Source organism: Engraulis encrasicolus, chromosome 1 (genome assembly GCF_034702125.1).
Source record: "Engraulis encrasicolus isolate BLACKSEA-1 chromosome 1, IST_EnEncr_1.0, whole genome shotgun sequence".
In the NCBI taxonomy this organism is placed as follows: Eukaryota; Metazoa; Chordata; class Actinopteri; order Clupeiformes; family Engraulidae; genus Engraulis; species Engraulis encrasicolus.
The window spans coordinates 26,005,687-26,017,578 of record NC_085857.1 but is presented as its reverse complement, the minus strand read 5'-3'; the positions used below and the strand labels follow the sequence as shown (position 1 = coordinate 26,017,578).

At 44.0% G+C, this 11,892-nt stretch overlaps 1 protein-coding gene across 1 annotated transcript in view; it reads right to left on the bottom strand.

Annotated features, from left to right (window-relative positions):
* Positions 1-8,945: 8,945 nt before the first annotated feature.
* evi5l (ecotropic viral integration site 5 like) overlaps positions 8,946-11,892 on the bottom strand; it is an 87,336-nt gene continuing 84,389 nt past the window's right edge. Inside the window, exons 20-21 of the mRNA XM_063199284.1 lie at positions 10,588-10,926; positions 8,946-9,566 (exon numbers count right to left, since the gene is read on the bottom strand). Coding sequence (XP_063055354.1) covers positions 9,474-9,566; positions 10,588-10,926 — 432 coding nt within the window. The 3' untranslated portion in view covers positions 8,946-9,473. The remainder of the gene's footprint in view (positions 9,567-10,587; positions 10,927-11,892) is intronic.

Here is an 11,892-nt window from a genome sequence, read left to right as displayed (position 1 = left end):
GAACAGTTTTTGACTCCATGGGCGCCTGGGCCAGACAACAAGAAAAGGCCCTTCATGGGTGATGCTAGTGTACGAGTGGAGGTGCAAAACGCACACCAGAAACAGAGGTGCTGGCAACCAGAAAATACAATTGCAGGAGGAGAGAAGTGCCGCACACTCACAAGTTAAATAAACAGTTTATTTAACTTGTGAGTGTGCGGCACTTCTCTCCTCCTGCTGCTAGTGTACAACGCGATTTTTGTCCAAATGTGATAGTCTATGTTGTTGGGGGGTATGAGGGATAGTTCTCTGAGAAAAAATGTTGAAAACGTAGTTGTTTAAAATACGATTTTAATGCAATATGAGGGTTCAGAGCCCCTTTGACTCTTGGGCCCCTGGGGCTGGGCCAGGTAGGCCCGTTTTGTAATCTGCCGTCGAGTGTGTGTGTCATAGAGGCTATCTTACAGGTGTTGCCTGTTCACAAATTGTGTGAGTTGTTGAGGCGAAGTTGGGAAATGATTAAGTTGAAAATGTATAGTGTAGGGACCCATGTTTCTGGGAAAGAAAAAAAAGAGAGAAAAGCTCACCATCATTTTCAACAGCCTCTCTGCAGAGTGTTGGACACTGGTGTCAATAGCAATAACAGCTCTCTACATTTGACTTACTTTTCTGCACTGTCAGCTTGACCAGGTGTGAAACAGCGAGGCAAAAAAACACATTTGTGAACTTCTGCTTAACGTTTTTGTAGAACACCTAGTCCTACACCCAACTTGTCCTTGTTAGTGTCATGCTTTACTGAGAAGATTGTCTTCATTCTCAAATCTTCCTCTCTCTCAAACACACTCGCACGCACGCACGCACGCACGCACACACACACACACAGCCACCAACCAAGCCCCATTGGGTTAGAAGACAGTTTTTGACGCTTCACCACTGTCTCAAGCGGTGTCTGTTGGTCTGCTGTTTTGACACATGGGCCATAGTGGTGTTCTGCAATGCCATGCAACACAGCTCCTTGAGCAAGCACAACCACCAACCAACCACCACCAGCCTGCCTGGGCCTGGGGCAGACAGAGAGGTCCCCAGTTAGGCAGGTAGTAGTGGTGGTGTGTGGTGGTGTGTGTGCGCATGTGTGCGTGTGTGTGTGCGTGTGCGTGTGTGTTGGGGTGTGTTGGGGGAGGGGCGGTAGGAAGTGTCTACTCTGTTTATCTAAAAGCTGAAGCAGAAGAGGAAGTATTGTGGACTGGGGGGAGGGGGGGTGTTGAGGGCTAGGGATCAGTATAGATCTTCAGATAGAGTGTGCGTGCGTGCGTGCGTGTGTGGAAGCTGTCAGCAGCTGCCCAAGAAGAGAGGGGGCCCCAGAATTGTTGTATTGGGTGTTCTTGTTTTCCTGAAGACTTTGTCCTGGGCCTGGCCAAAGCTGTCATCGGCCCTGTGTGTGTGTGTGTGTGTGTGTGTGTGTGTGTGTGTGTGTGTGTGTGTGTGTGTGTGTTGTGTGTGTGTTGTGTGTGTGTGCGTGTGTGTGTGTGTGTGTGTGTGTGTGTGTGTGTGTGTGTGTGTGTCCATGGTGGGGTATGGTTCAGATTGTGTGATGAGATTGGTGTGTGTATGTGAGCGTGTGTTTCTCTGTGTGTGTGTGTGTGTGTGTGTGTGTGTGTGTGTGTGTGTGTGTGTGTGTGTGTGTGTGTGTGTGTGTGTGTGTGTGTGTGTGTGTGTGTGTGTGTGTGTGTGTGTGTGTGTGTGTGGCGGGGATGAGACGTATCATGATTTTGCAAAGTTTTGCAATGATGAACAGAGTGATGTGATGAAACATAGACCATTGAAATAAAAAAGTACATGTACTTCTGCAGAAATCGGGACTGCCACAGATTGAGATAGTATACAGATTAGAATGTCCCCAGAACAGCAGGAGAGAGAGAGAGAGAGAGAGAGAGAGAGAGAGAGAGAGAGAGAGAGAGAGAGAGAGAGAGAGAGAGAGAGAGAGAGAGAGAGAGAGAGAGAAGAGAGAGAGAGAGAGAGAGAGAGAGAGAGAGAGAGAGAGAGAGAGAGAGAGAGAAATAGAGATGACGATGCATGGAGGGACAGAGAGAACCAGGGAGAGAGATTGGGATGGCGTATTTAAACCAAAGGCCAAAATAAAAACAGGAGACTATTTTCAAAACAAATAATGATAAAATACTCAAAATGAATCAATGGCACCACCGCAACTCACAAACAACACGAGAACAGGACTGCAGGAATGTATAGTGTAAATCTTTATTTCATATCATTCGTCAAGTACAGAACACTGAATTTTGTTTTTCATCATAATATTGTTGCTAATATCATCTTCGTAACTGTCAATAATATACTTTGACAACAACATTGGTAAAACTGCGGGAGAACGGACAATAGAGAGAGAGAGAGAGAGAGAGAGAGAGAGAGAGAGAGAGAGAGAGAGAGAGAGAGAGAGAGAGAGTGGACGATGCTTGTGTTGATATTGTTAACTATATCGCCATTAACTGAGGGGCAGGAGTGGTGCATGGCAGGACACGTACTGTACCTGATTGGTTAATTAATAAAAACAAAAGAACAAAACAAAATGGACACCATTGATGAGAGGACTGTGGGTGCGTTCCAATATGCGACCTTGCATCCTCCACTTCTGCTTGTGGCCTCGTACCAGAAAGTAGTATATTTCAATATCTCGCAAAAACTCAATTGTAAAATAATTTTCTCATTTGCAAACTGAATGGTGAATGAAGAATAGTCCCCCAGAAATTGTTTTGGCTAGGTAGACAGCGGGGAAACTTATTTGTTTTCTCCACGGAGGAGGGGCCAGGAGGCGGGGCGAGGCCACAAGCACAAGTGGAGGACGCAAGGTCGCATATTGGAATGCACTCCGTCACAGGAGACAGCACTCACAGGGCGCCTGTCAAACTAGAACCTCCCATCCTTTCCTGCTCCTTGTGGCCTCATGGTGCGAGGCAAAGCATAATCGACGCTCAAGGTTTTATTCAATGTCTCGCAAAAAAACACTATTCAAAGGTCATTTTGTCATTTGCAAATGGGGTTTTGAATGGGAGAAAAGCCACCCCCCAAAAGTTGATCTGCCTAGGATGACAGCGGGGAAACTTTTCTTGTTGTTTCCACAGAGACTCTGAGGCAAGAGGATACAAGCAATAAGAAAGGATGGAAGGTGCTAGATTCAATTTGATTCGGACACAGAGGGTGTTTCTCAAAGTGAAGTGTTATAGCCTTGCTAGAGCGAGTAACAGCTATTTTTCGCAGGAGTATCCAATTATTAATTACACTTAGAACTAGTTATTGGATACTTCTTGGTGTACTCCGTGAGAAATGGGCGTTAGGGCTTCCGTACACCGGCTCCGACAAAGTGCGGCGCACTTTTGCTTCCGACATAATTCGGACCCCCAAACCAAATTTCACACGAACATTGCATTGATAGTCAATGGGCGGCGCCGACAAAATAGAAGTCGTCTCTAATTGCTATCCGACATCGGCGAATGTCCACGGACATCGGCGGCAGTGTGCGTGGTTCTATTGAAAACAATGGAATCGAATTTTAGCTGAGCAGTGCTCAGCACTTTGTCGGAGCCGGTGTGTGGAAGCCCTTACTCGCACTAGCCAGGCTAGAACACTTCACTTTGAGAAATACCCAGAGTCCTAGTGACGAGTCCCCCCTGATCAACAATATGTAGCCCCCACAAACAGCAGGCTTTGGGGTATCAACGTACAGTATTAATGTAAAATGTACAATGGTAGTATCGCTCTGTAAAGGTAGTGTCACCCGTTCACATTTCTCTGAATGAACTGGAACTGGAAGGCCCTGTGTTATGAGGCTACGCTTTGATATGCACACATCTTTGGGCAGCCAGTTAAATGTCGACTAGCTTTTCTGTGTATGCCCATTTCCTAATGATTTAACAGACGAGGAAAAGCGGTCAACGCTGTCAGCGGCCCTGTGCACGCACATCTGAGATGAGGCATACAAAATATTTTCGGTTCTCAAGACTTGAAAATGGTGACGTTATGTATTGATTCATCATATCATATTATAATACATACTATACTCCAAAATCGAGCTGGATGCTGAGTGTGTCGGGTAGTATTATTATGGCACTGCACTCATGAGGTCATAATGTTATTGTATCGCCATGGAAACCCTGGAATGAACAAAACCATGGCGATGACTAACGGTAACCCCCTCCCGTGTAAAAAGACCAAGAATGTCGTCAGGGTCTGACGTCATTTCAAGACATGACATCGCCTAACATTTGGTGACAAGAGATATGATGCATAATGTGCTTTGCGATGCACAAACAGTATAAGCGCGTACAGGGATGCATAGCATGAATGTAGACTATGTACAAAAAAAAAAATACGAAAAACAAAACAAAAAAACAGTGGTTTGTGAATTGAATGACCAAAAGGACTGACCTATGATACAGCAAAGAACCGCAGTCCAGTCGCCGACAGAATAAGGCCTTACAAGAGGTCAGAGGTCAACACTGACGTCATTCACAACAAACCAAGTCAGTGAATGAGTTAACAGGATAATACAAGTGAATATGTCCATGGCATTGATCTATGAACTGGAAACAGACCTTGACTCTAATGTCAACAGAACACAACGGGATTCTATGAAGGAGCAGTTCAAGGACAGTCTAAACATGTGTCCTGTTGTTCATTGCTCTAAGTCCAACCAGGCCTTCTCAGGCCTTGGGAACTTCAAGTGTACCTAGTGTATTTTTCTTAAGAGCGGTGTACGTCTTCATTCACAGGAATCTCAACAGGTTGCCCACACACACAACACTTGCTCATAACGTACCCACCCAACCTCACAACACTTATTAAAAATGTTTCTCCCACACCCCACCCAACCACTTCACACTTGAAGGCCCGTTGCAATCACACAAGCAAACGAGGCAATTGTCTATTGCCCCTAGCTTAAAGGAGCCCCCTGGTGAAGAGTGGTTATGTACTTGTATTCAAATGACAGCAATGACAACTTTGGGAGTGTGGCGGCACCTCCTTTAATTCAATGACCAAAAAGTGCAATGACACTGCTATCCAAATCTCTCTTCCCCGCCCCAATAGTTTGGAGAGAAGGGCACCAACTCCCTCTTTGCCTAGGGTCCCCAAAACCTAGAAACGGCCCTGAACGCTTGAAGACGTCATTAGTGATCTTGGGTGACTGGACAGGACGCAATATAAAATGGAATCTCCTTCCACCCTGCTCTTGGAAACAGATACTGTAGCCTACTGTATGTAAACACTCACATTGAGACTAACACCCTGGCCTCTGCCAGTCGTGTTCGAGCACAGTGAAGTAATTGTTTGTTCCAGAGAACAGATTTACATGTATTTTTATCTGTGTCATCATCACCACTTGGCAGACAATGGTTAAATTGCCCATTTGAAACCTCCTTCCTGTGAAACAACACATGTCATTTTGCTCCGATGCAACGCCATGCCACAAGATCAGAGTCAACAATGTTGATATGAGATTCTGAAAAAAATAGCCATATGGCCCCAAAGCAAATGATTACCATCGGACACGTTCTGTATTTTCATGCTAAGGCTAACTTGACGTTTTTCCCAACTGTGCAACAACAACGGAATGACAGAGAGAATACGAGAAGAATGTGCGTAATACTGTGTGTAATACTTTTGCTATATCACACTTCGATCAGAATGTAGTTCTTTCAGGCTCATCAGACTTCAGAGGACCCTGTCTTCCAGTAATGGGCACTAACAGCAGTCAATGGAAAACTTGCCAAATACTGATACAGCACATATTCAAAGGAAGACGGAATTCTCCTTCACTTGGTAGGCAGTGACAACAGGAAGTGATGCCATAGTGATGTCACAAGAGGTATTAATGTGTTGGACTACAGTACCGATGTTGGTTGTGGATACAGGTGGAGACAAACCAAGCATGACCAGCTAATGAACCAAATGGGGGAAATGAGTGAAGTAAAAAAGATTCTCAATGTCTATGAAATGAACTTTGTCTCGTTAACTCAAATATCACTCATTTTCCCACCATCTCCCTGTCTATCAATCACTTTAGTTACTTAAATTTTCCTCCTAATCAAACATATTTCAACAGTTCAATCTAAGCACACAGTATGTAGGCCTATACATACTGAACAGCCTTTGAACAATAACACGCTTTGCGTCAAAGCAAAGAAGCTGCACATAAATATCCCCACCGCAGAGAGGTACTTCCACCGCACCGCATCTTTCACTTGTGGAAAACCCAAACCTGCAATATCCCGCTCAGACCTCAGGAGTTGCATGCCATGTCAACAACACACACAAAAAATCCATGAAAGCATAACTGTGTCCAATGTCGAGCTCCAAAGGACCATATTCTGTATGAGGATGGGGGTTTTGATGGGGGGACTTAACAAACAAATAAATTAAATAATAATTAAAAAGAAATTTAAAACAGCTACGCTGTTGGTTGGCATCTCTGTAACACTCATTATCAGGGAGTGTGAAGATACAGTGTGCAACAAGCATATACATATCCTCTAATTATGGTTCCCCTGGTTTAACAGATACATTATCTTAATAATATTAATCTCATGTATTGATTTAGTTTATTTCTGTTATTGTTATCATTGATACTTGATAAACATCTTGTTCTCACCCAGCCTTTTGCATTGATAATGTCCACTCCATACAGGGAGAGGGGAGAAGGGTAGCAAGTAAACAAACACAGCAACAAACAAAACAAACAAACCGATGTAAACTTTGACACACGATAATAACAGTAAATAAAAAATAAAACAATTGAAATGTTCATAGCAGCACTTTTCTTTTGTACGCCTTGTGAAATACCTCTTTAAGAGGAAAACAAAAACAATTCACTTCCTTTCTGGACCCTTTGCCTGGAAAGCGTTGTTGCTAGCCATTTAGCATTTCGCTAACTTAGTTAGCAACGATGCTGTCGAGAAATACACAGCAGTGAACACTCATCGTTGATTGCTAGCTGTACGCTTGTGTCAATTTAAGGAACTACTGTAGGCCTACTGTTGCATCCAAAATGTTCAATTCACTCACTACTTGTTGGACTATAAATGGGGCCACAGAAAGTAGTGTTGGCATTGGGTACAAAGAATATAGCAATGTCGCACCGTAGCATTGTAGCAATGTAGCACTATAGCAATGAAACAATGAGACTCAAAGCCTATGCAGCGGACTGTGTTGTGGACGAAAAATGTAACGCACAACCTGTATGAAAGCTTGATTCAATATATTGCACAAGAACAATTAAGATGCCATTTTCTCATTTGCAATCGCAGTGTCCCACAACATTTATTGTGCCTAGGCTGACAGCGGGGAAACTTTAGTGGTTTCTGCACAGAGGCGAGGCATCAACGAAGTGGATGTCCACAAGTCGATAACAGGGTTTGGATATTGGAATGTATCCACCCTATATTGTGGACATTGTAGTGAACACAATATAATTTGTCCCTGATAAAATACAGTGTACATAGTGTAGGGAAATCAACCGTGTAGTAGCCTAAGTCACGCCCTTTGTAGCCTAGTTCAATAAGGTGGTGTCAAGACAATGTAACTTACAGCCTGTTTAGTGCACTGTGAACGGGCTAAAACAGTGTAACGTAACACAATATAATTTGTACCTTAAGTAGTTCCCTGTGTATAGTGTGTTAAGGTGCTAATGTAGCATGAATGAAAAGGTGCAGCCAGGGTCATGGAAGTAGGAGTTAGGTTCATCCCATTGACCTCTGTGTTCCAATTTTACATGACAATGTCTTTGACACACAGATGACCTTTGACATAGTTCCAAAATAGTTCCAGGAAGTGAGCATCAAACACAGAAATTGCGGTTAAGATCAATGTAATTCATATTAATTGATTTGTACGTCATCTTTGCCTGTTATGTAATGGCTCTGTGTTAGTCTCTAGCTAAAAGAAAGCTGTTACCTAGAATTATTTGATTCTACATGAATCATGTCACCAATCGACTTCCTGTACCACGGTTGTCACAACTCTGCATTCTATGAATATTCCTGGGTATAACTAAATACAATGCAACTCGTACCCTAATAGTAAAATGGTAATAGGAAAAAAAAAGTAATAGTAACTCACACTCCTTATAGTACATTTATGTAGTGAATGAGATAACATTTTGGATGTGGCCTCCATCACACTGCCATAGCTCTCATGGGTCAATAGGCATTAGTCTCTCCCAGTACTGGCACAGAATACACATTAACAAACAAAAACAAACAACACAAATAAAAACTCAAAAGAAAACAAAGATAACATGATCGATTAAAAAGTTTGGCCGCTTTCTTTGTGAAGATTTTCTTTTTGTAATATACATTTATATTATGATTTTTCTTTTTTTTGTTCTTCGGATATATGCATGTGTATTTTATAAAAAATAAAAATTTCAAAATAAATAGGAACATATAAATAATAGCAAAAGAGAAGTAAGATTTTGGCAACATTGAATTTCTTTTTTGTTCTTTTTTTGCTTTGTTTTAAGTTTTTTCAAGGTTTTCTCTTCAGTGTGGCTTTTAACTAGACGTTTACCCAGCCATCACCATCTTGTGAAGGCCTACAGGGAAACGAAACACACAGACACGTACAGTATAAGGTAAATTATTTAAAATGTTTCTACAAGCTAGAAAAGTCCTCTGCATTTGTGTGTGTGTATGTGTGTGTGTGTGTGTGTGTGTGTGTGTGTGTGTGTGTGTGTGTGTGTGTGTGTGTGTGTGTGTGTGTGTGTGTGTGTGTGTGTGTTTGCGTGCATATGTGCGTGTGTGCAGGTCCTTGTCTACTGTATGTGTGTATTGTTTAAATGTGTGTGTGTGTGTGTGTGTGTGTGTGTGTGTGTGTGTGTGTGTGTGTGTGTGTGTGTGTGTGTGTGTGTGTGTGTGTGTGTGTGTGTGTGTGTGTGTGTGTGTGTGTGCGTGCGCGCACATATGTGTGTATGTTAAGAGTCCACGCTCGAATGTAATCTATCTTCCTTAAATACTCACAGTCTTTCTCTACTCCCCTTCCCATGGAAGGATCATATCAGAAAGAAAATCCAGGTCCAAGTCTTTTTGGGGTAAACAGGGTCTCCACAAGGCAGCACGAAGGGGCAAACAACCAATGGCGCCAAAGTTCTGACAGAGACACTGACCAATCACTGCGCCTTCCTTTTTGAAGGGGGGCGGGATGTGATTGACTGACAATGATGCAGACCCAATCAAGGAGGATGGAGGGCATTAGTGTTTTTAAGTTAATTCATTAGTGGAGTGAATTTGTGCAATGTCCATGGCACAAGGAAGACACAAAAGCACACACACTTACACACACAACGTTTCATGGATTGTGAGTGTTTTGAAGCAGGCATTGTATCCAGTTCTCCGTGTCTTGTTGAGCCTTGGCAGAGAACGTAGCGGAGTCAAAAAAAATGTTAATCAGACACAGAACAAGTAGAACCCTCCATGAAGACTCTAGAAGGTTCAGAGGGAGCGCAAAGCATTCTGGGTGGATGGATCAAAACTCTGAATTTCGATAGATGCTATGTCTTCTGATTGGCTGTGAGGGCAGATCTCCTTGCAATATGACGCACGAACGCACACGGCACACACGCATGCACGTACGCACTCACATGCACACACACACACACACACACACACACACACACACACACACACACACACACACACACACACACACACACACACACACACACACACACACACACACACACACACACACACACACACACACACACACACACACACACACACAGAGAATGGGGAGTGTCAGGGGCCTGACCGAGGAACGGTTATACAGTCTAAATGTTGTTTGACTTGTGTCTGTTTGTATAATGCGTGAGTTCAGGGTCAGTCTGCCTATGTGTCTCAAAGTGTGTGTGTGTGCGTGTGTGTGTATGTGTATGTGTGTGCGTGTGTGTGTGCGTGTGTGTGTGTGTGTATGTCTTGAAAAGCTTTTTTTGTTCACCAGTGTTGCTATGGTGTACACTGTAGTTTTTCTGTTGCTGTGTGTGTGATACGTACTGTATGTGCATCATTTGGGGGTATATTCCGGGTGAGCAGGTGTGTGTGTGGAAGAGTGTGCGTGTTTAATTGTGCGTGTGTGTGTGTGTCTCTGTGGGTCTCCTCTCCCATCAAATCTCCAGGCCGTTGGCACAAGGTACTGGGATTGTGTGTGTGTGTGTGTGTGTGTGTGTGTGTGTGTGTGTGTGTGTGTGTGTGTGTGTGTGTGTGTGTGTGTGTGTGTGTGTGTGTGTGTGTGTGTGTGTGTGTGTGTGTGTGTGTGTGTGTGTGTGTGTGCATGTCTATGTAAGTACTGTATCTTCTTCCTACTCCAATCAAGGTACTCCCTTCAGGTCCTTTTCGCAAACCATAACAGAAAAAAATCTGGTGTGTGTGCGTGTGTGTGTGTGTGTGTGTGTATGTGTCTTTGCATGTGCGTATAAGTGTCAGTGTCAGTCTACTGTAATAGATCTGCCACGGTGTGTGTGTGTGAGTCTGTTTGTGTTTCTGTGTATACGTCTTTGCCTATCTGTGCAATCTCTCCGCATCAATTCTCCAGGCCCTCGGCACACACCATGCTGGTGTAGATCTGCCGCGGAGTGGGCGACTCGCCCAGCGTGTCCGGCCTCCCCCCGCGCCTCTCCTCGCCCTCCTCGCTGTCCGTACTGCCCTCGCTGTCCTGCAGGGGCCGCTGTTGCTGCTGCTGCTGCTGCTGGGGGGAGTATCGGAGTCCCACGTCGCCCACCACGGCCGGGTTGAGCGGACTGGGCAGGAGGTCGTCGTCCGAGCTCAGGTAGTCTCCCTCTGCCGACACGGGGCTGGTTAAGCAGAGGTCCGGATAGGCCCCGCCCCCGACCACCATTTTCCCTCCTCCTCCTCCACGGCCTGAGGGCTGCCCACGAAGTTGCCTGATCTAAGATGGAGGAAAGAGATGGAGGGATATATGAGGAATAAATGGAGGAATATTTGAGCATGCAATTAAGTGAGTTATTAAAGAGTTATTGACAGAATATCAGATTGTATATAAATATCTTGGTGTAAATCAATAACCCAAACATCAATTCCGAAAAATGCCATCTCGGACTGTCAGAATTCATATCATTGATCGGGCCAAAAAAACATACAGAACACACTTTTTCAATATTTGTTTTGGGGCTTCTAGGACAGTCAAAGATAGTGACAGGAGTGGTGGATCTCTTTTGCTGTGTACAGACCAGGACCGAACGGAGCGAACGAAGCGACGGAAGTCATTATTTCTCTATGGAGGGCACGCGACCTGCGCTACCAAAGCGAATTCGCCAGGAGCGAAGCTTCTTGCGCGACCAGAGCAAATTTTGACGATTAAACTAAATCTAATCGCAGGCGAATTCGCTCTGACGCTGTTCGGCGACAACCAATCGGAACGTTCATATCTCCGAATGTCCCAGGCTGTCAAGCCAGAGCCGTTATGTGATTAGCTGAATCAAACATGTCAATGCTGCGTCTCGAGCGAATACAGCGAATTCAAGGCGAAACTTCTCCTACCCACGCTACCAGGCAGCGTAGTTCGCTCTTGGTCTGGACACAGCATTTGAGTTCATTTTCACACATTTTTCAGCAGCAGAAAACACAGACAAATGTTTCGGCTGTTGCCTTCATCCGTCTAGTCCCGAAGGATCGAAAATGACCTTATGCCAGAACATTCTATCCTTACATTGTAGAGATTAATCCTGTGTTTTGATTGTATGATTTTGTTTTGTTTGTATGATTTTCTTTTTGATTGAACTCCAACTACTCTATTTTTCCATGTTTTTGTTTGCATTTCTTGCTGCTTTTAAAGACAAATTCTGCATTGATGCATTGTCTCCATGAATGCATGGAGACCTTTGACGGTGCACTT